Below are 26731 nucleotides of genomic sequence, written 5' to 3' on the forward strand. Positions count from 1 at the left end.
ATAGGGCAGGGGGTGTAGCCGGAGAAGGCCCCTGGGTTTCATCTCCAGTCCCACAAAAAAATATGTTGTGTGTGTGTGTGTGTGTGTGTGTGTGTGTGTGTGTGTATGAAATTACCCTCCAGCAGTTTTTACATGCTTATGTGTTTCTCCTAAATCGTGTGTGTGTGTGTGTGTGTGTGTGTGTGTGTGTGTGTGTGTGTGTGTGTTTTATACTGGGAATTGAACCATCCAGGGACATTCTGCCTCTGAGCTGTACCCTCAGTCCTATTTTAGTTTTTATTTGGAAAAAGGATCTTACTAAGTTGATAAAACTGGCCTCAAACTTGCAATCCTCCTGTCTCAACCTCCCAAGTACTAGGAATACAGGCATGTGCCACTGTATCTAGCTTCCCAAAATCTTAGAAACCCTAGTTGCCATCATTAACATAGATAAACCATCAACAAAAGTCCTACCTAAATATCAAAAATATATGAAATGCTTAAGAACTTTCTTAAAATACATACATTAACAACATAAACCCATCTGATAGGTTATGTTTACATATTACTTTAATAAATGCCTCAAGAGATAGGTGGGCCATGGTAATGAGTAAAGTGGGCCAGAGTGGAACAGAGGCCAACGGAGAGCCTGCTTCTAAGTGAAGAAGGGTCACTTGTAGCCCAGCCCCAGCCAGTGATTGTTGGATGACCTAATGTTGCCAAATAATTCAGCCTTTGAAAATGACCAAAAGAAAAAAAAAAAAAGAAATATACATACACACACACACACATATTTATTTATTTTAATCTGCGTATTGAATCCAGGAACAATTTTGAAACAGTATCTCTCTAAGTTACTGAGGGTCTGCTAAGTTGCCAAGACTGGTCTCAAACCTGTGATCCTCCTGTCTAAGCCTCCCAAGTACTAAGATTATAGGTATGCACCATCATGCCCAGCATAAGTCTAGATTTTTCTTGGGAAACTTCCAACTTTTTTAATGTTTGTAAGAACTTGATATTTTGGATAGGGATGTATTTCAATGGTAGAGTAAATAAAGCTTGTTATAAACAATGGTTTAAGCTTATATTTTTTCTAATATAGTTAAGTTCCAAGCATTCTCTATATGAGGCTAATACTGGTTGATGGTGGTTCTGCTTAAAAAGAAGTATGTTAGCCGGGCATGGTGGTGCACGCTTGTAATCCCCACGCTTGGGAGGCTGAGACAGGAGGATCGCACAGGTTCGAAGCCAGCCTCAGCTACTTAGTGAGGCTCTCAGCAACTTGGTGAGACCCTGTTTTCAAATAAAATAGAAAATAGGTCTGGGAGTATAGCCTGGAGGTAGAAAGCCTCTGGGTTCCACCCCTAGTACCACCGGAAAAAAAAAAAAAAAGCATGTTAGAAGATTCAAAATATTTTTGCCAGTTACAGTGACACATGTCTATAATCCCAGCTACTCAGGAGGCTGAGGCACTAAGGGCATAAGTTTGAGGCTAAAATATTAGCAACACCCTGTCTGTAAATAAAATTATAAAAGAAGGCTGGAATTATAACTCAGTAGAACACTTGCCTAGCATGTGCTAGGCCCTGGGTTTAATCTTCATTACTTAAAAAAGAAAAAACTAGCTGGGCGTGGTGGCGCACGCTTGTAATCCCAGCATTTGGGAGGCTGAGACCTGGAGGGTTGCGGTTCGCGGACAGCCTCAGCTACTTAGTGAGGCCCTCTGCAACTCAGTGAGACCCGGTTTCAAAATAAAGAATTAAAAAATAGGGCAGGGGGTGTAGCTCAGAGGTCAAATGCCCCTGGGTTCCATCCCCAGATCCGCAAAAAATATATATATAAAATAAAATAAATAAAAATAAATAAATAAATAAAAAAGAAAAAACACTTTCTCTGCTTTCTCAGACTGTTTCACTTATTCCAATGGTTAACACTGAGTAAATGGTGTTCTGAAATAAGAGGATTAAGTCATTTGGATAGAAAAATGTATATTCACAACAATTGAGTACCTACTCCTATGCTAAGTAAGCATCCTGGAACCCAGAGGCATTTGACCTCCGAGCTACACCCCCTGCCCAGTTTTTTATTCTTTATTTTGAAACAGGTCTCACTGAGTTGCAGAGGGCCTCACTAAGTAGCTGAGGCTGTCCACGAACTGCGATCCTCTGGTCTCAGCCTCCCTAATGCTGGAATTACAAGCGTGGGCCACTATGCCCTGGTTCATGTATCTTTATGATATCAAGAAAAGTACTTTGTCTGAACCAAAGTTTGGAGCTGCTTTGTTTACTTTTTTGTTGTTGCTTTTATTTTTTTGTCTTATTTTGTTTGTAGTACTGGAGATTGAATCCAGGGCATTATACCTCTGAGCTACATCCCCAGCCCTATTTTTTTTTTATTGTATGTATGTATGTATGTATGTATGTATGTATGTTGGTGCTGGGGTTCAACCCAGGGGCATTCTTACCTCCAAGCTATACCCCTGGCTCTATTTTATTTTTCAGTTTGAAACAACGTCTCAACACGTGATAGAGGGCTTAGCTAAGTTGCTAGGCTGGCCATGAATTTGTGATCCTGTCTCAGCTTCCTAAGGGTTACAAGCATACACCACCATGCCAGGATCCTATTTTACTTTTTTATTTTGAAACAGTGCCTTAATAAGTTGTTAATTGTTGAGGGCCTAAGTTGCTGAGGCTGTCCTCAAACTTGCAATCCTCCTATCTCAGTGTCCGAAGTACTAGGATTATAGGCATGAGCCACCATGCCAGGCTTGGAGCTGGTGTGTGTGTGTGTGTGTGTGTGTGTGTGTGTGTGTGTGTGTGTGTGTGTGTGTGTAGCTGGAGGGTGTGTGTGTGTAGCCGGAGGGTGTGTGTGTGTTTTTTACTAGGGTTGGAACCCAGGGCCTTCTACCTCTGGGCTATACTCCCCAGACCTGCTATACCCCAGACCTATTTTATTTTTGGAAACAGGATCTCACTACGTTGTAGAGGCTAGCTTTGAACCTGTGATCCTCCTGTTTCAGCCTCTCAAATACTGGGATTACAAACATGTGCCGCCATGTCTGTCTAGCCTGTGTGTGTGTGTGTGTGTGTGTGTGTGTGTGTGTGTGCGCGCGCGCGTTGTTGTTGTGGGTCTGGGGATGGAACCCAGGGGTAATCGACCTCTGCCACACCCCCTGCCCTATTTTTTATTCTTTATTTTGAAACCGGGTCTCACTAAGTTGCGGAAGGCCTCACTAAGTAGCTGAGGCTGTTGGCGAACCACATTCTTCCAGTCTTAGCCTCCCGAATGCTGGTATTACAAACATGTGCTGCCATGCCAGGCCTCTTTTTGTTTTGTTTTAAATCATCTATTTGGACATGGATAGTACTCACCAGATTTGTTAGATCAGATAGCCTAAATATAACTTCAGTTGTCCAAAATTCATAATTCCACATCACAGTCACGAGTCATGCTTTCTCTAATACGCGCAAGTTAGGGAGTACTCAGGATACAGAGGGACTCCAGATAATGAAGGAGAAACCTCAGTGGAGCCAGAGAGGTGGTCTAATGGAAGCAGAAGAGTAAAGTTCATTAATAGAATTGCTACCATCTAGCCAGGCGTGGTGGTGCACACTTGTAATCCCAGCATTCAGGAGGCTGACACATGAGGATCATGGTTCGTGGACAGCCTCAGCTACTTAGTGAGGCCCTCTGCAACTCAGCGAGACCCTGTTTTAAAATAAAGAATAAAAAATAGGGCTGGGGGTATATCTCAGGTAGAATGCCCCTGGGTTCCATCCCCAGTACTACAAAGAAAAAAAAAAGAAAGACTAACCATCGACTATGTGTACATATGTGAAGTTACCAGTATCAATCTCAGTACTCTGTATGGGGAAGAAGGGAGGTGGGGGGGGCACCAAGTAATTTGTGCATGTATGTCACTGTCAATATGATTTACATTACGATGTGAGACTAATTAACTAATAAATGCTTTTTTTTTTATTTTGGTGGTACTGGGGTTCCTGGAAGCCCTTCTACCTCCGGGCTACACTCCCAGACCTATTTTTACATTTTTAATTGGAAACAGGGTCTCCTAAGCCAGCGCACGCAGCTGGCTTCGAACCTGCGCCGATCCTCCTGTCTCTGCCTCCCAAACGCGGGGATTACAAGCGTACGCCACCACGCCCGGCTAAATGCATATTTTTTAAAAATCACCTTTTTGGACATGGGTAGTCCTCACCAGATGTTGAATCATATAACCCAAATATGACTTCAGTTGCCCAAAATTCATAATTCCACATTGATGTAATTATTTTTTGGGGAGGGTGAAGGGAGTAATGGAGATTGAACCCAAAGGCATTCTACCTCCAGCTACATCCCTAGACTTTTTATTAATTGGAAAGTCTCACTAAGTTGTTGACAGCCTCACTTAATTTCTAAGGTTGGCTCTTCTCTCAGCCTCCCAATTACTGGGATTACAAACATGTTCCGCCATTTTGTGGGGGGAGTGCTGGGGGTGGGACCCAGGGGCTTTTATACATCCAGGCTATACTCCCAGACCTATTTTATACTTTACTTGGAAACAGGGTCTCACTAAGTTGCTGAGAGCCTCACTAAGGCTGGCCTTGAACCTGTGCGATCCTCTTGTCTCAGCCTCCCAAGCACTGGGATTACAAACATGTGCCACCATGCCTGGCTAGTGATCATTTTTTGAGGATCTTCTATAAGAACAAAAGTAATTTCAGCTGGGTGAGGTGGCTTGTGCCTATAATCCCAGTACTCAGGAGATTAAGACTCAGGGATCTCAGGTTCAAAGCCAGCCTCAACAATTTAGGCTCTCAGTAACACAGCAAGACCCTGTTTCCATTTTTTTTTTTTCTTTTTGGTGGTACTGGGTTGGAACCCAGAGACTTTTCTACCTCCGGACTATATATTCCCAGGCTGGCTTCAAACCTGTGTGATCCTCCTGTCTCAGCCTCCCAAGCACAGGGATTATAGGCATGCACCACCACGCCCAGCCTGAACTAGTATTCTAAACAAAGATAAGACTGCAAGGAACATGAACTCACTGCTAGAGATTACAGAATACGCAAGGAAGCAAGCTACCACGAGAGAGAATCAGCAGAAACTGCTAGCTGGAGGACTTTTGCCAACTTTATATAGACATTTGCAGACTTAGACACTAGAATGATCAGAAACAGTACGGGTGTATTTAAAGGTATTATGGGACATGTAGCTGAGGCTGGCTTCGAACCTGTGTGATCCTCCTGTCTCAGCCTCCCAAGCGCTAGGATTACAAACGTGTGCCACCACGCCCAGCTCAAGTTTGAATTTAAGTGATGTTGAAATAATTGGATGTTCATATGCATACAAAAAAAGGGAACTTCAACCTAAATGTAACCTTTTTTTTTTTTTTTTTTCCAGTACTGGGAATGGAATTCAGGGGCATTCTACCTCCAAGCTGCACCCCCAGCCCATTTTTTTATTTTTTATTTTGAAACAGGGTCTCACTAAATTGCAGAGGGCCTCGCTATGTCTCTGAGGCTGGCTGCAAACCCAGATCCTCCTGTCTCAGCCTCCTGAATGCTGGGATTACAAGCATGCACCATTACGCCCAGCTAAATGTAACATTTTAAATTAAAACTCAAACTGGTTAATAGATCTAAGTGTACAATACAGAACTATGAAACTTTTAGAGAAAAAACTATATTTACAATATGAGCCAGCAATACTATTCCTAGATATTTACCCTAGATAAATGGCTTATTTATTTATTTATTTATTTATTTTTAAGCAGCACTGGGATTTGAATCCAGGACCTTTTGTATGCCAGGCAAGTACTTTAACACTGAGCTACATTCCCATTCCCCTTTTTTATTTTGAGACAGGATCTCACTGAGTTGCCCAGGCTGGCCTCACATTTGGCAGTCTTCCTGCCTCAGCCTCCTCAGTGGCTGGGATTACAGACTTTCATTACCACTACCAACTGAGAATTTTATACATACAAAACTTATTAAAGCCATATTTATAATTAAAAATAATAAACAAATGTCCTTCTATGGCTGAATGGTAAAACCATAATATAAGCCAGTCATGGTAGCACATGCCTGTAATCCCACTATGTTGAAGACTGAGACAGGAGGACCACAGGTTCAAGCAACTTAGTAAGATTCGGTTTCAAAATTAAAAAAGTAAAGAAGGGTTGGGGGTATAGCTAGGAGATAGAGTGCCCTGGGTTAGAGCCCCAGTACCAAAAAAAAAAAAAACCCACCATAAACCAATAGTGTTGGTGCATGCCTATTATCCCAGTACTTGAAGACAGGAGAATTGCAGGTTCGAGGACCAGCCTCAGCAACTTAGTGATTTTTCAAAATAATAAAAAATAAAATGGAGTGAGGGTATGCTCAGAGATATAGTGTCTTTGTGTTCAGACCCCAGTACAAAAAAAAAAAATATATATATATATATATATGAATATATATGAATATATATATGAATATTGTTCAGAAATTTAATAACTCAGCAGTTTGGATGAATCTTAGAAGAAGCATCATATTAAAAGAAAGAGGCCAGCTTTCTGTTTATATCCCATTTATATAAAAATTTTTAAAAAGATTTTAGCAACAAAACAAAAGACTGGTGGTCAGGAGTGGTGAGAGAGGATGACTACAGTGGTACATCACAGGAAGTTCTGGGGATGGTGGAACTGTTTAATATCCTGATTGTTGAGACAAATACACAATAGAATTATGTACCCTCCCCCCAAAAAATAATGTCATCATATGTTAACTTAAAGTATAGCCAAGCGTGGTGGAACACACTTGTAATCCCAGTACTTTGGAGGCTGAGACATGAGGATTGCAGGTTCACGGCCAGCCTCAGCTATTTAGTGATGCTTTCTGCTAGACCCTGTTTCAAAATAAAGAATAAAAAATAGGGCTAGTGGTATAGCTCAGAGGTAGAATGCCTTTGGGTTCAATCTACAGTACCGCAAAAAAACAAAAAAACAAACAAACAAAAAAACCCATACAACAACAACATAAATACCTATAAAATATGCTAGGTGTGGTTGTATATACCTGTGAACCAATACTTGAGAGGCTGAGATAGGAAGATTACAGGTTTGAGGCCAACCCTAGCAAATTAGCTATACCCTCAGCAACTTAGTGAAACCTTTTTTTAAAATATAAAATAAAAGAGTGCTAGGGGTGTGGCTCAGAGGTAGAGTGCCTCTGGCTTCAATCTCCAGTACAAAACAAACACAGCAACCTAAAATACAAATGAAGCTGCATATGGTGGCACACTCATCCCAGTACTTGACAGGCTGAAACAGGTTTGCAAGTTCAAGAACAACCTCAGCAAATAGTGAGATTCTGATCATCTAGTGAGAGACTCTGTTTCAAAATTAAAAAAAAATAGCCAGGCGTGGTGGCGCACGCTTGTAATCCCTGCGCTTGGGAGGCGGAGACAGGAGGATCGCTCAGGTTCGAAGTCAGCCACACTGGCTTAAGAGACCCTGTTTCCAAATAAAAAGTATAAAATAGGTCTGGGAGTGTAGCCTGGAGGTAGAAGGGCTTCCAGGAACCCCAGTACCGCCAAAAAATAAATATAAATAAATAAATAAAATATGGCTGGGAATGTAGTTCAGAGGTAGAATGCCCCTGGGTTCAATTCCTAGTACCAAAAAATATAAATAAATAAACAAAATACAAGCCATTATATGGTAGAGTGATGCTATTAGTTTTTCCATAAAAGGGTAACTAAAAACACTTGTGGCCATACTTGGTATATGCCTATAATCCTAGTACTTGGGAGACTGAGACAGGAGGATTGAAAGTTCAAGGATACCTCAGCAAGTAGTGAGACTCTCATCAACCTAGTGAAACCCTGTTTTTCGTGTGTGTGTGTGTGTGTGTGTGGTACTAGGGGTGGAACCCAGGGGCTTTTCTACCTTCAGGCTATACTCTCAGACCTATTTTTATATTTTATTTGGAAACAGGGTTTCACTAAGTTGCTGAGAGCCTCACTAAGTAGCTGAGGCTGCCTTCAAACCTGTGCAGTCCTCCTGTCTCAGCCTCCCAAGTGCTAGGATTACAAGCGTGCACCACCACACCCGGCTTGAACCCTGTTTCTTAATAAAGGTTAAAAAGAAGCTGGGCTTGGTGATGCACACTTGTAATCCTAGTACTTGGAAGACTGAGACAGAAGGATCATGGGTTCGTGGCCAGCCTCAGCTACTTAGTGAAACCTTCTGCAACTTAGACCTTGTTTCAAAATTAAGAGTAAGCCAGACGTGGTAGCACACACTTGTAATCCCAGCATTTGGGAGGCTGAGACAGAAGAATCCAGGTTCACAGCCAGCCTCAGCTACTTAGTGAGGCCCTTTGCAACTCAGTGAAACCGTGTTTCAAAATAAAAGAAAATAGGTCTGGTTGGAAGTAGAATGCCCCTGGGTTCCATCCCCAGTTCCGCAAAAAAAAAAAAAAAAAAAGATAAAATAGGGTTGTGAAGTGTAGTTTGGAGGTAGAATGTCCCTGGGTTCATTCCCCAGGAACACAAAAAATAAGTAAAATAATAACAGTTGTGCCAGGTGTAGTGCCACACACTTGTAGGCTGAGAGGTCTTGAGGTAGAGTCTACTGAGGCCTGAGGCAACTTGGTGAGACTCTATTTCAAAATATAACATAAAATACCCAGGCGTGGTGGTGCATGCTTGTAATCCACATGCATGTAATCCCCGTGCTTGGGAGGTGGAGACAGGAGGATCATGCAGGTTCGAAGCCAGCCTAGCTGGCTTGGGTCTGGAAGTGTAGCCCGGGTGTAGAAGGTCCCATCCCCAGTACTATACACACACACAGAAAAAACCATAAAATAATGCTAGGGGTGTTGGTCAGAGGTAGACTGCCCCTGAGCTTCAAAGTACCACAAAAAAAAAAGTGCCTAACACCATTATCTAAAAGTAGATGCTTAACTTTATAGGAAAAAAAAAAATTTTTTTTTGTGGTACTGGGGATGGAACCCAGAGGCATTCTACCTCTGAGCTATACCCCCAGCCCTATTTTTTATTCTTTATTTTGAAACAGGGTCTCACTGAGTTGCAAAGGGCCTCACTAAGGAGTAACTGAGGTTGTCCTTGAACTATGATCTCAAATGCTGGGATTACAAGCGTGCGCCACCATGCCCAGCAGAATTTTTTTTTTTATTATATTATACAAGTTGTTCAAGTTGTTTGCATGAGAGTTCAGAGCAAACATTTGAGGGACTTTTTTTTTTTCTTTTTTCTTTCTTTCTCTCTTTTTTTTTTTTTTTTTTTTTTTTTTTTGGTGGTACTGGGGATAGAACCCAAGGGCCCTCTACCTCTGGACTACACTCCCAGACCTATTTTATATTTTATTTGGAAACAGGGTCTCTTAAACCAGCTGAGGCTGGCTTTGAAACTGCTTGATTCTCCTGTCTCAGCCTCCCAAGCGTGGGGATTACAAGCGTGCGCCACCACGCCGGGCATTTTTTTCTTATTTTCAACATAAAATTTCTGATAGCTTCAAGTGCTGTTATGTGAGCCAAATAATAGATGCCAAATTTTTTTCACATGATATCTGTCTTAATTTTTTAAAGAATCAAATGGGTGACTCAAATATCTCCAGCCCTGGGTTACAGCCAAGCACTCAGCTCTCCAACCTGGGAAGCTCTGAGACTCTAGAAGAGACGCTCTCCGTGTCACAAGATAAGGTTTGTACAGTTAAAGCCATAGCTTTGTCCAAAGTAACAAAACAATGCATAACATTTTGTAAGGGTTTAATTGTAGTACAAGTTTGACTTGTCACTCATCTGTTAAGGGGTTACGTGTAGCAACATAATGACATCTACCCAGGCCATCCCCTTGTTCATGTAGCTCTCTTTAGTCTGGATTTTGTTGTAACCTCCTATCTGGTCTCTCAGCTTTTGCCTAGATGCTGTCTTCCCATTTCTCAACCCAACAGCCAGAGTAATTGTGGAAAACAAAAGTTTTGTTCCTCGGTTAAAACTTTCTAGTGGTATCCTTTCTCACTGAAATAAAAGCCAGGGTCAAGGCAGTGGTCCACATAGCCCTGCCTGACTGCCCTTCCTGTGGCTTCCTCTTCTGCCACTCTCTCTTGCTCACTCACCCCAAGTCTCGTTGCTCACTTCTTTTCTCCAGTGCCAGATGTACTCCTGCCTTAGGATTGGCCTTCCTCCTATACTCTTGGCCTTTCTTTCTCCCTCTCTTCCTTTTGTTCTCAATTGTCCTCCATTTAGGTGAGGTTTTTTGTTTGTTTTTGGTGTGTGTGTGTTGCTGGGGATTAAACCCAGGGGCATTACACCCCCAGCCTGATTTATTATTCTTTATTTTGAAATGGTCTCACTTAGTTGAGGAGAACCTCACTAAGTACCTGAGACTGTCCTCAAATCCGGATCTTCCTGTCTCAGCCTCCCAAGAACTGGGATTACAAACGTGTGCCATCACACCTGGCTTAGGTGAGGATTTCTTTAGCAGGGGGATCGCAGTTCGAGGACAGCCTCAGCTACTTAGGCCCTTTGCAGCTCAGTGAGACCCTGTTTCAAATAAAGAATAAAAAATAGGGCTGGGGGTGTAGCTCAGAAGTAGATGCTCCTGGGTTCCTTCCTTCCCCAGTACAGCAAAAAATAATAATAATAGGGCTGGGGTATAGCTTTGTGGTAGAATGCCTCTCGATTCTATCCCCAGTACTACAAAAATTTAAAAAATAATAAAAAATAACCCTTAGCTGGGCTCAGCAGCACATGCCTGTAATCCCAGTGCTTTCTAAGACAGGAAGATCACAGGTTTGAGGCCAGCCTCCCAACTTCATGAGACCGTTTCAAAATAAAATAGGGCTAGTGTTGTAGCTCAGAGAGAGTGTCTTTAGGTTCAGTCCCCAGTACCACACGTACAAAAAAACTTGTCATTCTCCGTCCTCCTGCTTGCTTTATTTTCCCACTGAGACTTCTAATCAACTATCATGGTTTACTTTCCATCTTTATTCACTGTCCTCCTCCAGTTTAACCACCCCCTCAGGACATACTATTTGAATTTATCCCTGAGGCTAGGACCCTACATCATCTCCTTTCAGTGTAGAAGTAGCTAGATGATCACAATGCCCATATTCCCTTGCCTATGAGTGTAAGCAAGTTAATAGAAGAGGGGAGAGCGAACCAGTTGTTTGTAGATAATTTTATGCCATGCCCTGACCTGAAGCAGAATAGGCATTTAAAGGGTTAAAACAGGCAAGCAAGCTGGGCATGGTGGCACATGCTTGTAATCCCAGTACTTGGAAGGGTGAGACAGGAGGATCACACAGGTTCAAAGCCAGCCTCAGCTACTTAGTGAGGCTCTCAGCAACTTAGACCCTGTTTCCAAATAAGTATAAAACAGGTCTGAAAGTCTAGCCCGAAGGTAGAAAAGCCCCTGGGTACCACCCCCAGAACCACAAAAAAAAAAAAAAAAAAAAATACAGGCAAGCAGAAGCTCTCTGCTTCAGAAGCTGCTTGCTTGGGCTGTTAGCATAGCAACAAGATAAGATAAAATCTAAAAATTACAGACCCCACAAAGAGGTTAAAGAATTAAAACACAGGCTGACATGGTGGCTTACGCTTGTAATCCTAGAATTTGGGAGGCAGAGACCAGAGGATCACTGTTCACCAACAGCCCTTCGCAACTCAGTGAGATTCTGTTTCAAAAATAAAAAGAATTAAAAAAAAAAAAAAAATAGGGCTGGGGGTATAGCTCAGAGGTAGAATGCCCCTGGGTTCCATCCCCAGTACTGCAAAAAAAAAAAAAAAAAAAAAAAAAACACCATGATCCTCTCATGTGATATCAGAACAACAACAACAAAAAAGTCTAAAGAACAAGACTGGCCTATTGATGAATTTGGTAAAAAATAAATAAATAAAAATGTTAAGAGCCAGGCATGGTAGCCCACACTTATAATCCCAGCACTTGGGAGGCTGAGACAGGAGGGTCACAAGGTTCAAAGCCAGCCTCAGCTACTTAGTGAGGCTTTCGGCAGCTTAGACCCTGTTTCCAAATAAAATATAAAATAGGTCTGGGAAGATAGCCTGGAGGTAGAAAAGCCCCTGGGTTTCACCCCCAGTACCACATACACACACACAAAATGTTAAAACTTAGACGGCCAGGGTCTTGGGAAAAGCTAAAGAAACATTACCTTCTCATATAGATGCTAAGGGATATTGGCCTGGGAATTTAGCAACCCCCATAAAGGAAGACCAGATGACCCCAATTTAAGATCTGGGGGCCCAGGGGCATGTCAGCATTCTGCTCAGATGCTTCAAAGGGTTCTCTGAAGAGGGGTGTGGTGCTGTCTTTCTCCCTTTTCTCCCTATCCATCCATGCTCCCTGCTCACTTTCCCTCTCTCTCTTTTTCTGTCTGTCTCTGAGATGCAGCACTTTCACTTTCATTTCTGTAATCTTTTTTTTTTTTTTTTTTGGCAGCACTGGGGCTGGAACCCAGGGTCATTCTACCTCCAAATGACACCCCCAGCCCTATTTTTTATTATTTATTTTGAAACAGGGTCTCACTGAGTTGCAAAAGGCCTAACAAGGTATCTGAGGCTGTCTTTGAACCACGATCCTCCTGTCTTAGACTCCCAAATGCTGGGATTACAAGCATGCACCACCATGCCCGGCTTTGCAATAAATCTTTTTACCTTGCACTAAATTTCAACTAAATTTCCCAGCTCGTTATTTCCAATGAATTTAGGAAAAGAACCCACCATGGTGGCACCAAACCATAACAAGTCCCATGCCCACCAAAATATAAGGGGCTCTTACATCTGCCTTCTTCAGTGCTCTATCTTTAGCCTCTGACATTGTAAATATTTGTTGATTAATTTGTTCTCATAATTAGTCTGATTAAGGGATAGGTATCAAGTAAAACCCATAGTTTGGGTTGATGTACCCCCACCTCCCCACCTTCCATTTACATGTTTTTGTGTGAATATAAATTTCCATTTCTACAGGGCAAAGGCCCAAGAGTCTAAACATTGGGTCATTTGGTAACTGCATGTTTTAGTTTAGTAAAAAACTGATGGGAAGCTGGTCATGGTGGCACATGCTTGTAATCCCAGTACTTGGGAGGCTGAGACAGGAGGATCTGGGTTCTTGGCCAGCCTCAGCTACTTAGTGAGAAGCCTCTGCAACTTAGTGAGACCTTGTTTCAAAATAAAGATTAAAAAATAGGGCTGGGGGTATACTTCTTTTTTTTTTTTTTTTTTTTTTTTGGTGGTACTGGGGTTCCTGGAAGCCCTTCTTCCTCCGGGCTACACTCCCAGACCTATTTTATATTCTTGAAACAGGGTCTCTTACACCAGCACGGCTGGCTTCGAACCTGCGCGATCCTCCTGTCTCCGCCTCCCAAGTGCGGGGATTACAAGCGTGCGCCACCACGCCCGGCTTGGGGGTATACTTCTGAGGTAGAATGATCTGGGTTCAATCTCCTGTGCCACAAAAAAAAAAAAAAAAGAAAGTAAAGAAACTGCTGGGTGTGGTAGCACACACCTGTAATTTTACTACTTAGGAGGCTGACACAGGAAGATTGAAGGTTTAAGACAGAAGGTTCTAGGCCAGCCTCAGCAACTTAGCAAAATACTTCCTCAAAATATAAAAAGAAAACCCGGTGTAGTGGCGCATGCTTGTAATCCCAGCATTCGGGAGACTGAGACGGGAGGATCACAGTTCACGGACAGCCTCAGCTACTAGTGAAGCCCTCCACAATTTAGTGATACCCTGTTTCAAAATAAAGAATTAAAAAATAGGGCAGGGGGTGTAGTTCGGAGGTCAAAAGCCCCTGGGTTCCATCCCCAGACCCGCCAAAATATATATATATATATATGTATGTATGTATGTATGTATGTATGTATGTATGTATGTATATGTGTGTGTGTGTGTGTGTGTGTGTGTGTGTGTGTGTGTGTGTGTGTATGGCTGGGTTTAGCTGGGCGTGGTGGTACATGCTTATAATCTTAGTACTTGGAAGGCCGAGACAAAAGGATTGCAAGTTCACAGCCAGCCTCAGATGCTTATGTTACGGTTGAGGGAACTGTTCTGGGGACTCTGTTAGGCTCCCGAAACTGTTCTAGTAACCACGGGTTCTTGTTCTAAACTAAGTATATAGAAAACTCTAGTCCGAACTCCTGCTTAAATGAGTTGATTATCACAAAGATGGAAAGATAGAATACAGATTAATACAGCCCTGTACTATCCTTAACCCGAGATAGTATAGGGGGATTACTTGAAAAGAAGTCACCAAATTCTTCTGGATACAGAGCATTTTTATAACCAGTTTTCTGACCCAACTAGACCGCCCTTTCTCCGGGGCAGGTCTTTTGTTACAAATATGGGGATTTCTAGCAAAACCTTCCTGCCTTACTGCAGGTATAAACCTAAATTTCTTTGTTAGGACCAGAATGATTCGCAAGGTCAGGGGCCATGGGGGTATCAGCTCCCCTTTCACAGAGGTCAGTACCTTCCTCCTACACTCTTGGGGAATTCTTAGCTTTTGCTAGATGTCATTTATTATGTAAACCTGTTTTTAGAATGTGAAAGTCCTAAGTCCCAAGTCCTCTATCCACTTGCCAATTACTTTTAGTGAGGGTACTTTGCATTATAACAGCTAACTGAGTGCCTGGCAGTAACTAGGCCCTTACTGCTCTTCTTTTTACATTTTGAACCTCACTTTCAATAAAACAGTTTTTGATACATTAATACCAAAACTATTCGAATATTTCCGTTTCCTAATACTGGTACAACTTAGGCCCTCCACAACTTAGTGTGACTGTCTCAAAATAAAGAATAAAAATAGGGCTCAGAGATATATTGCCCCTGGGTTCAATATTTAGCACCACAAAGAAGAGGGGGAACTGGGAGATGAGCGGTGGCACACACCTGTAATCCCAGTGCTTGGGAGGCTGAGACAGGAGGATCACAGGTTCAAGGCCAACCTTAGCAATTTAGCAAGGCCCTCAGCAATTTAGTAAGGACCTGTTTCAAAATTGACAAGGGCCTGGCTATGGGTGTATCTTGAAAGTAGGATCCCCCTGGGTTTAGTCCCCAGCATCAAAAATAAAAGGAGGTTAGGGGCTGGAGATCTAGCTCAGAGGTAGAACTCTGCCTCCATTTAAATCTCCAGTACTACAAAAAAAACCCTGCCAACTTGTTTTCCAGAGAAGCTATCCATTTTACATTCCCATCAACAGTGTGTCCATGGTACTTTATGTATTTAAATTTAAAGCTTGTTATTATTCCTTCAGTTCTAACATTCCTTCAGAATTTTTTTTTTTTTTTTTTTTTTTTTTTTTGGTGGTACTGGGGTTCCTAGAAGCCCTTCTACCTCCAGGCTACACTCCCACACCTATTTTATATTTTTTTTAATGTGGAAATAGGGTCTCTTAAGCCAGTGTGGCTGGCTTCGAACCTGTGCGATCCTCCTGTCTCCACCTCCCAAGTGTGGGGATTACAAGCGTGCGCCACCACGCCCAGCTCAGAATTCCAATTTTTAGGCTAATGGTTTTGTTTGTTTGTTTTTACGGTACTGGGGATTGAACCAATGGGCGTTCTACCTCTAAGCTACACCCTGAGTACTATGTTTTATTCTTTTTTTTTTTTTTTTTTTTTTTTGGTGGTACTGGGGATGGAACCCTTCCCGGGGCTACACTCCCAGACCTATTTTATATTTTTATTTGGAAACAGGGTTTCTTAAGCAAGCAAGGCTGGCTTCAAACCTGCACCATCCTCCTGTCTCCACCTCCCAAGCACGGGGATTACAGACATGTACCCATGCCCAGCCTTATTCTTTATTTTGAAACAAGATCTCACTGAGTTGTAGGGGGCCTCACTAAGTAGAGCTGAACCTGTCCATGAACCGTGATCCTCCTGTCTCACCCTCTCAAATGCTGGGATTACAAGCGTACACTACCGCACTCCCAAAGTTTTTCTGTTTTTGTTTTTGTTTTGCAGTACTGGGGATGGAACTCAGGAGCATTCTACCACCAAGCTACACCTCCAGCCCTTTTTTTTTTTTTTTTTTTTTTTCCAGTACTGAGGATGGAACCCAGAGGCATTCTACCTCCGAGCTACACCCAGCCCTATTTAGTCTATTTATTTATTTATTTATTTTGGTGGTACTAGGGGTAGAACCCAGGGGCTTTTCTACCTCCAGGCTATACTGCCAGACCTATTTTTATACTTATTTGGAAACAGGGTCTCACTAAGTTGCTGAGAGCCTCACTAAGTAGCTGAGGCTGGCTTTGAACCTGTGCGATCCTGCTGGGATTACCAGGGAGCGTCACCATGCCCAGCTCCAAAGTTTTTAAAATACTATAAAAGATTGCAATCTGGCCAGGCTTGGTAGTATACATCTATAATCTCAGTACTTGAAAGGTTGAGACATGAAGATCTTAAATTCAAGGCCAACCTAGGCAACTTAGTGGGACACCTGTTTAAAAATCAGATATAAGCCCAGTGTGGTGGAGTACTTTTGTAATCCCAGTACATGGGAGGCTAAGACAGGAAGATCACGAGTTCAAGGCCAGCCTCAGCTATTAGTGAGGCCCTGTGCAACTTAGACCTTGTTTCAAAATAAAAAATAAAGAGGAGAGCCGGGTGTGGTGGTAAACACTTGTAATCTCAGCATTTAGGAGGCTGAGGCAGGAGGATCATGGTTCACAGACAGCCTTAGCTACTTAAGAGGCTCTTGGCAACTCAGTGAGACCCTATTTCAAAATAAAGAATAAAAAATAGGGCTGAGGGTATAGTTTGGTAGAAAATAATGTACATATACATATATACATATAAATGGCTGCAAGTATAGTTCAGTGGTAGAGCACCCTTGGGTTTGATCCCCAGTATCACCAAAAAAAAAAAGAAAGTGAGACTTGGCTATTGTCAGAAGTTACATGATTGCCTAAAAGTACCCAAAATCCATTATACACTGATAATACATTTTATGGTAACACTGCCATCTAGTGCTGCAGAGTGAATTATGCTGTCAAACCTTAGCAGTATTAAATCCTATTTCATTTTCACAATGTACTTTTCTTTTGTACTGGGGATGGAACCCAGAGGCCTTCTACCTCTGGGCTACAATCCCAGACCTATTTTACATTTTTATTTGGAAACAGGTGCTGAGAGCCTCACTAATTAGCTAAAGCTAGCTTCAAACTCATGCGATCCTCCTGTCTCAGCCTCCCAAGTACTGGGATTACAAGCGTGCGCCACCACGCCCGGCCACAATGTACTTTTTAAAATTCTTACAGGACTACTTTCCTAGTTTTTGTTTTTAGTTTTGTTTCCTGTGGTCAAGCCTCAGGTATATTTCACCATGAGGTTTCTCCATGTCCTAGTTGTGTGTGTGTGTGTGTGTGTGTGTGTGTGTGTGTGTGTGTGTGTGTGTGTGTGTCTATATGTGTGTCTTGCTGGGGATTGAACCCGGGGGCATTCTAGCTCCAAGATATATCCCCAGCCCTCTTTTTATTCTTTATCTTGAAACAGGGTCTCCCTGAGTTGCAGATGGTCTCACTAAGTAGCTGAGGCTGTCCACAAACCTGTGATCCTCCTGTCTCAGCCTCCCAAGTACTAGTTTTACATGTGTGCACCACTATGCCTGGCTCCATGTCCTAGTTTGATGTTTCCTTTTCTTATAATATAAATATTTATTACATGAAAATGACCTTGAAGTTTTTGCAATATAGCCCCAATGAGGTTAGTTTTTCCAAGTAGATATATCTAAATGTTGGTTTGTGTGTTTAATAGAGAATATGATGGCTACCACCCACATATTTTACATTAATGAATAAAAATTAGTGTTGTTTTTCAGTACTTTTTTGGTTTTTTTTACAGTACTTGGGATTGAACTCAGTGGCATTCTACCTCCAAGCTACACCCTAAGCCCTATTTTTTATTCTTATTTTGAAACAGGTCTCACTAAGTTGCATATGGCCTCACTAAGTAGCTGAGGCTGGCTGAGAACCTGCAATCCTCCTGTATCAGCCTCCTGAGTACTGGGAAACAATTGTGTGCCACCACTCCTAGCCAATACTTTTTTTTGTCAAGCAATCTTGGTTTATTTTATTCTAAACATAATGTGTATAAAAAGAAATGAGCCAGGCGTGGTGGTGTATGCTTGTAATCCTGGTACTTGGGAGAATGAGACAGAAGGATTGCAGTTCATGGACAGCCTCAGCTACTTATTTAGTGAGACCTTCTGCAACTTAGTGAGACTGTTTCAAAATAAAGATTGAAAAACAGGACTGGGAATATAGCCCGGAGATAGAATGGGTTCCATCCCCAGTACTACAAAAAAAGAAAAAAGAAGAAATCTGAACCAGTTTAAAAATGGGTAAAAAAAAAAATTGAAAGGGGCTTAGGTATAGCTCACATGTAGAATGCTCCTGGGTTTAGTTCTGAGTACGCCCTCTTACAAAAGTGGTAAAAGATATGTAATATAATTTTAACCATACTTAAATGTATAGTTTAGTGGCAATCAGTACACTCACACTATTGTATAACTATCATCACTACTTCTAAAACTTTTATCATCCCAAACAAATCTATACCTGTTTTCTTGCCACTGTTTTGAAACAGGGTCTCACTAAGTTGTGGAAGGCCTCACTAAGTAGCTGAGGCTAGCCGTGAACCTGCGATCCTTCCTTTCTCAGCCTCCCAAGTACTGGGATTACAAGTGTGCACCACCACACCTGGTTTGAGTTTTATTATTAATATAAATTTCCATCAGCCTAGAGTAGATATACCTTGGTCTTGGCCCCTAGGCATTTTGTCCTGTTCCTATTTTTAGATGCCATCTGTCTTTGTTTCTGCATACTGTTTTGGTTGATAGAGACTTCTTTCATTGGGTGGTTTGATATGTTTTTCAGTCTGCTCCATCTGGACACAAACATCTGACAGTGGAAGAGTTATTTGGAACCTCTTTGCCAAAAGAACAACCAGCTGTTTTGGGTTTGGATCCAGAAGAAATGAAGCTGCCAGGAGATGCCTCCCAAAAAGAACCTAGCTCCTTCCTGCCATTTCCCTTTGAGCCGTCAGGAGGAGCTCCTCAGTCAGAAAACCTGGATGTCCACGCAGCCGCCCACCATGCCGTCCCACCTGAAGTCACAACACCGGTGCTAATCACTCCAGCCTCCATCACACAGTCCAGCGAGAAACATGCCCCAAGCTACACACTCCCATTAAGCCCTGTTCTCAGTCCTCCTCCAGTGCCAGCCGAAGCTTCTACTGCACAGGTTCCCCCCAGCTTACCTCGAAACAGCACCATGATGCAGGCAGTGAAGACCACGCCTAGACAGAGGTCTCCACTCCTGAACCAGCCAGTCCCTGAGCTAAGCCACACCAGTCTTATTGCCAGCCAGAGCCCCTTCAGGGCTCCACTGAGCATGACAACCATAGCTGGCTCATCCCTCCCAAGTGTTGATCTTCTCCAGAAACTCAGGTTGACCCCACAGCATGACCAAATACAGACCCAGGCACTTGGGAAAGGTGCAAAAGCACCCAGCTTTTCTTCAGCAGCTGGCCAGCTGGCCACACCTGAGAGTTTCATAGAGCCTCCCTCCAAGACAGCAGCAGCAAGAGCAGCAGCCTCAGCCTCCCTGAGCAACATGGTGCTTGCTCCCCTTCAGGTAATAGCAGGAGCAGGAGGGGGTGGGGGTGCTCATCCACTGGGATGAAACTACAGAGACCTTGGTTTTGACTGACTTGAGAAAGAGCTGTCTCTTTAATGTGTATCAGGGGAGGAGAAAGGGATGGTAAGGGGAAAAAAAAAGCCCTGTAAGAACTAGTCATAATTGGTAAATGATGTTGTGACTGAATTTCACTTCCAAAGTTATCTCAAGTGTTAAAAGCTAAGAAGCTCTATTTATGTTTTCCTAACCAAGTGTGTATATTAGGGCTCTTTGGTTTTGCCTGATAGTTGTAGGAGTCCTCTTCTGTCTCAGTATTATAGAGCCAAATAATTCCACACCAGGTCTATTCCCACCTCCTTCAGCACTCTCCTCAAGCCCCTCCCTGTGCCAGACACCCCAGAGCTATCAAGAGCATCCCAGAAAGCCAGATGTGGTGGCACATGCTTGTAATCCCAACATTTGAGAGGCTGAGACCAGAGGATCACAGTTCACGGACAGCCTCAGGTACTTAGTAAGGCCCTCGGCAACTCAGTGAGACCCAGTTTCAAAAATAAAGATTAAAAAATAGGGCTAGGGGTATAGCTCAGAGGTAGAATGCGCCTGGGCTCCATCCCTAGTATTGCAAAAAAGAAAGAAAGAAAGAAAGAAAGAAAGAAAGAGAGAGAGAGAGAGAGAGAGAGAGAGAGAGAGAGAGAGAGAGAAGAAAGAAAGAAAGAAAGAAAGAAAGAAAGAAAGAAAGAAAGAAAGAAAGAAAGAGAAAGGAAAGAGCATCCCAGACTTGGAGTAGGGGACTAGTAAAGTCTCCTGGAACTTGTTCCACTGCGACCTCAAAACACCAAGTTGGTCTGCCCTTTCCTAGAGTTGGGAACAGTATTTGGTAAACTTACGAAACTATACGTGAGCCAGGCATAGTGGTGCACATCTGTAATACTGGTATTTTAGAGGCTGAGACAGGAGGATCGCAGGTTCACAGCCATTCTCAGCAACATTGTGAGTCCCTTCACAACTTAGTGAGACTCTATTTCAAAATAAAGAATAAAATAGGGCTGGCAGTAGAATGCCCTGAGGGTTTCATGGGTTTAATCAGCAGTATGAAGAAAGGAAAGGAAGAAGGCCAGCCATAGAATGGGGACCAGTGGTACAGGCTTGCCTAGCATGTTTAGAGCCTGGGTTTGATCCCCAGCACCACCAAAAGACAAAAAAAAAAAAAAAAAAAAAAAAAAAAACTAGTGTGACTGGATCTGCTGTGGAAGGAAAGTTGGGGGAGCCAGTACTGAGAGATGAAGGCAAGCTGGTGTGGTAGTGCATGCCTGTAATCCCAGCACATGCAAGACTGTGAGAGAAGCATTGTAAGTTTGAGGCCAGCATGCGCTAACTTAGCAAGACCCTGTTTCAAAATCATTGAAAAGGACTGAGACTGTAATTTAGTGGTAGAATGCCTTGTGGTTCAATCCAGAGGAGACAGATGAGAAAGATGTAAATTATGTGTTAAGGAAGGAGTTCCAGTTTTATTCTCAGAAGTCTGAAGTGTTCTGAGCAAAGAATAACCTGCTGGGAAGGGAGAAGACGAGGCAGGAAGCTGTGGCCGTCACCCAGGCTTGAACTGGTGGAGTGTAGACAGGTGTATTTGTTATGGCCCCAATCATTGGGACTTAGTGGTAGATTGATGTGACAGTAAAGAAGAGCTTTGTCCCTCATAGTAATCTATAAAGTTGGTGGTTTTACAAATGAGAAAATCAGTAAAGTGAGTTAACTTATACAAGATAACTGAAAGGGAGTAGAATCTGCTACTCTAAAATAGTACTGATTGTCAGGTGCATGGACACATGCCTGTAATCTCTGTACTTGGGAGACTGAGACAGGAGGATCACAAGTTCAAAGCCAGCCTCAGCAACTTAGTGAGACCCTCTTCATCTTAGCAAATCCCTGTTTCAGCCAGGCATAGTGGCAAATGACTATTATCCCAGTACTTGGGAGGCTGAGACAGGAGGATGGCAGGTTTGAGAACAGCTTCAGCAAGTAGTGAGACTCTCATCAACCTAGCGAGACCCTGTTTCCAAACAAAAAATTTCAATAGGGCTGGAATATAGCCTATAGGTAGGATGCCTCTGGGTTCCATCCCCAATACTACACACAAAAAAAGAAGTCCCTGTTTCAAAATTAAAAGGGAGCTAGGCATAGTGGCGCACACTTGTGATCCAAGTATTTGGGAGGCTGAGACAGGAGGATCACAGTTTCATGGCCAGCCACAGCTACTTAGGCCCTCTGCAATTTAGTGAGACCCTGTTTCCAAATAAAGAATAAAAAATAGGGCTAGACGCCGGGCATGGTGGCATACGTTTGTAATCCCAGTACATGGGAAGCTGAGACAGGAGGATCACACAGGTTCAAAGGTAGCCTCAGCAACTTAGTGAGACCCTGTTTCCAAAAGTATAGCTGGGTGTGGTAGTACACGCTTGTAACAATCCCAGCATTTGGGAGGCTGAGACAGGAGGATCGTGGTTCGCAGCCAGCCTCAGCTGCTTAGTGAGGCTCTCTGTAACTCAGTGAGACCCTTTTTCAAAATAATTTTAAAAAAACCATAGGGTTGGGAGTTTAGCTCGGAGGTAGAATGCCTCTAGGTTTCATCTCCAGTACCGCAAACAAATAATAGTAATAAAGTAAAATATAGTATAAAATAGGTCTGAGAGTATAGCCCAGAGGTAGAAAGCCCCTGGGTTCCACCTCCAGTACCACCAAAAAAAAAATAATAATGGGGCCTGGGCATGGTGACACAAGCCAGTAATATCAATACTAAGGCTGAGACAAGAAGATTGCAGGTGAAAGACAGCTTCAGCAGTTTAGCAAGATCTCTCAGGAACTTCGGCCCTGTTTTAAAATAAATAAATAAATAAATAAGGCTAAGTGAGTAGCCTCTGCATTCAACCTCTAATAACAAAAAAATAAAAAGAAAGCCAGGTGTGGTGGCACACGCTTGGGAGGCTGAGACAGGAGGATCGCACATTTTCGAAGCCAGCCTCAGCTACTTAGTGAGGCTCTCAGCAACTTAGTGAGACCCTGTTTCAAAATGAAGTATAAAATAGGTCTGAGAGTATAACCCAGAGGTAGAAAGCCTCTGGGTTCTACCGCCAGTACCACACAAAATATATATATATATATATATATATATATATATATATATATATATATATATATATCAAATCAAATTTTAAAAGGCTAGGGTTATAGCTTAGAGGTAGAATTCCCCTGGGTTCATCCACAGCACCACGAAAAAAAAAGGGCTACGGGATGTGGCTCAATGATAAAACTTGCAGAGTGAGGTAGGGAGGGAAGGAAGGAAAGAAAAGAAAAAAAGATGGAGCATGGTGGCACACGCATGTAATCCCTGCGCTTGGGAGGCTGAGACAGGAGGGTCACACAGGTTCGAAGCCAGCCTCAGCTACTTAGTGAGGCTCTCAGCAACTTAGTGAGACCCTGTTCCCAAATAAAATAGAAAATGGGTCTGGGAGTATAGCCTGGAGGCAGAAAAGCCCCAGGGCTCCATTCCCAGTACCATACACACACAAAAAAATCTCCAGTACCACAAATTAAATAAGTAAATAAATAGTCCACGTATGGTGGTGACACATACTTGTAATCCAGTATTTGGGAGGCTAAGATATTAGTGAGACCCTGTTTCAAAATAAAATAATAAAATCAGGCTGGGGCTTTAACTCCAAAATAGAATTCCCTAGGTTCCATCCCCAGTCCCACCCAAAAAAAGAAGGCAGAAAGGACTGGGGATGTTGCTCGGAGGTAGAATGTACCAAGATTCCATCCCCAATACCAATTAAAAGCGCATCAGAGCCAGGTGTGGTGGCACACGCTTGTAATCCCAGCATTCGGGAGGCTGAGACCAGAGGATCGCGGTTTGCAGACAGCCTCAGCTACTTAGTGAGGCCCTCTGCAACTCAGTGAGACCCGGTTTCAAAATAAAGAATAAAAAATAGGGCCGGGGGTGTGGCTTGGAGGTAGCATGCCCCTGGGTTCCACCCCAGACCCGCAAAAATAAAGCATCAGGCTACCAGGATCTCTGGTAGGGACATTCCACCTCCAAATAATCTCCCAAAATGCTAGGGTTATGGCATATAGCACCACCCCCAGCTCCTCATCCCTTGCGAGGTCGACCCCAGCTTTTTCTTCAGCGACACTGGGAGGCTGTGAAGGCCTTGCCGTGCCTCTTCTCAGAGGAATGAGGACGGGAGGCCCTCCGACACTTTCATTGTGAAGTCAAGTCAGTGCTGAAAGTTCCTGTCGGTCTCTTCAGGCATCATAGGAACTGGTTAACAGATGAGCCATTTCTTATTGCTAACCTAGGTTTTCTACCAGTAAGTAGAAATCTTTCTCATTGAAACTTGCCACATCCGTTCATCTTTTCTTATTAAATATTTCAGTCTATGCAGCAAAACCAGGATCCTGAACTATTTGCCCAGCCTAAGGTGTTATCCAGTGGCATCCCGGTAAGGACTCTGTTTTTCTTTTTTTTTTTTTCTTTTTTTTTTCTTTTTTTTTTTTTTTTCAGTACTGGGGATGGAACCCAGGGGCATTCTACCTCCGAGCTACACCCTCAGCCCGATTTTTTATTCTTTATTTTGAAGCAGGGTCTCACTGAGTTGCAGAGGGCCTCGCTAAGTAGCTGAGGCTGTCCGCGAACTGTGATCCTCCTGTCTCAGCCTCCCGAATGCTGGGATTACAAGTGTGGGCCACCGCGCCCGGCTCAGGACTGTTTTCCTGAACAGCTCATGAGTATTTTTAAGTTCTTCTGCTTGTGCTCGTGGTGGTGGGGCCAACTTGGCATTTGTCAATGGTGACTACTGAAACTATGTCAGATTTTTTTTGCAGGGGAGGTTGCCGGGGATGGAACCCAGGGGCATTCTACCTTCAAACTACACCCCCAGCCCTATTTTTTATTCTTTATTTTGAAACAAGGTCTTACTTAGTTGCGGAGGGCCTCACAAAGTAGCAGAGGCTGGCCTCAAGCCTGCAATCCTCCTATCTCAGCCTCCCAAGTACTGAGATTGCATGCGCCATCATGCCCAGCTGTTAGTTTTGTTTTTGTTTTTTCCATACTAGGGATGGAACCCAAGGGCATTTTACCTCTGAGCTACACCCCAGCCCTATTTTTTGTTCTTTCATTTTTGAAACAGGGTCTCACTGAGTTGCAAAGGGCCCCACTAAGTAGCTGAGGCTGTCCACGAACGGGATCCTGTTGTCTCAGCCTCCCAACTACTGGGATTACAAGCGTGCCCACTGCGCCATACCTGGCTTGTCAGCTTGTTTCTGTAAGCAGGGATACTCTGCCTGGGAAGAGCTGTGATGTCCCAGTGGGCAGAGCCCCGTCTTGATGGGGACGCCTCCAGGCCCAAAGCTCTGGTCCTTGCTTATTGGCCCTCACCTCGTTTCTCATGCATGGTGTCCCCACTCTCCATGAGGGCAAAATCCACATTCTCTTTTTCAGTTCCTTTAATGTGACATCTCATTCTCCTTTAATACTGAACACCTCAACTCGGGTCTCAGAATTTAAAGCCACGTTCTGCCTAGCCTGGGGTAGCTCGTCCTGCTCTGTGGTGATCAGCAGGAGCTATTAGCCTGGTTATGCACCAAAAAGCAAGCTCAGTGGTTCAGATAACAGAAATCACAGCCTTAAAACCCTAGTAAAGCTGGACATGGTAGCACACACCCGTTAATCTTCGTACTCGGGGGCTGAGACAGGAGGATCACACGTTCAAGGCCAGCCTCAGAAATTTAGCAGGACCCTCCACAACTTAGCAAGGCGCAAAATAAAAAATAAAAAGGGCACAGCTAGATGTGGTGGCGCACGCTTGTAATCCCAGCATTTGGGAGGCTGAGACAAGAGGATCATGGTTTGCTGACAGCCTCAGTTACTTAGGCCCTTTGAAACTCAGAACCTTTTTCAAAATAAAGAATAAAAATAGGGCTGGGTGTGTAGCCTAGAGGTAGAATGCCTCTAGGCTCAAGTACCAGCACCACAAAAAGCCAACTCCACTGAGCTCTTTGCTGTTTGTGGATGAAGAAGTAGCATATAAGAACAAGGGAGGAGCCATGAGTGTGTGTATAGCCATGCTCTCGAGCTTAAATTTCTGGTGCCCCCCCCAACTGTAGCAAGAGAAGTGTAGCTCTCTCTTGTGTTGGGGGTTACTGCAGATTGATTCCAGGGGTGACCTATCTCTTGAGCTATACCCCCAGTCTTTTTTTTTTTTTCTCCATATTTGGGATGGAACCCAGGGACATTTTACCTCCAGCACTATTTTATTCTTTTTTCTTTTTTTAAACAGGGTCTCACTGATTTGCAAAGGGCTTCATTAAGTAATGAAGCGGTCCGTAAACCATCCTCCTATCTCAGCCTCCCAAATGCTGGAATTATAAGCATGTGCCAACATACCCAGCTCCCGGTTCTTTTTTTTTTTTTTTTTTTTTTTTTTTTTTTGGTGGTACTGCAGGTGTAACCCAGGGGCTTTTCTGCCTCCAGGCTATACTCCCAGACCTATTTTATGCTTTATTTGGAAACAGGGTCTCACTAAGTTGCTGAGAGCCTCGCTAAGTAGCTGAGGCTGGCTTCGAACTTGTGTGATCCTCCTGTCTCAGCCTCCCAAGTGCTGGGATTACAAATGTGTGCCACCACGCCTGTCTAGGGATGGAACCCAGGCGCATTGAACCTCCAACCTCCAAGCTACACCCCCTGCCCTATTTTTTATTCTTTTTTTTGAAACAAGATCTCACTAAGTTGTGGAGGGCCTCACTAAGTAGCTGAGGCTGTCCGGGAACCATGATCCTCCGGTCTCAGCCTCCCAAACGTTGGGATTACACCACGCCTGGCTTAGTTCTTTTTTTATTTTGAAACAAGGTCTCACTAAGTTTCAGATGGCCTTGCTAAGTTGCTGAGGCTGGCTGAGAACCTGTGACCTTTTTGTCTCAGCCTCTCAGTACTGGGGTTACAGGCATGTAACCATGTCCAGCAAAATTTTGTTTTTAGCCAGGCATAGTGGCACACGCTTATAATCCCCGCGCTTGGGAGGCTGAGACGGGAG

At 43.3% G+C, this 26731-nt stretch overlaps 1 protein-coding gene across 4 annotated transcripts in view; it reads left to right on the forward strand.

Moving 5' to 3' along the window:
• The window catches only part of DCP1A (decapping mRNA 1A), a gene marked incomplete at both ends in the record, with an annotated part of 71557 nt that overhangs the window by 41757 nt on the left and 3069 nt on the right, over nt 1–26731 (forward strand). The window contains 3 exons of one of the 4 annotated variants that reach the window (XM_080715701.1): nt 9573–9686; nt 18882–19640; nt 24077–24142. In XM_080715701.1, coding sequence (XP_080571827.1) covers nt 9573–9686; nt 18882–19640; nt 24077–24142 — 939 coding nt within the window. The remainder of the gene's footprint in view (nt 1–9572; nt 9687–18881; nt 19641–24076; nt 24143–26731) is intronic. The other 3 variants (XM_080715702.1, XM_080715699.1, XM_080715700.1) reach the window with 3 other exon arrangements.

Source organism: Muscardinus avellanarius (genome assembly GCF_963383645.1).
Source record: "Muscardinus avellanarius genome assembly, chromosome: 18".
Lineage (NCBI taxonomy): Eukaryota > Metazoa > Chordata > Mammalia > Rodentia > Gliridae > Muscardinus > Muscardinus avellanarius.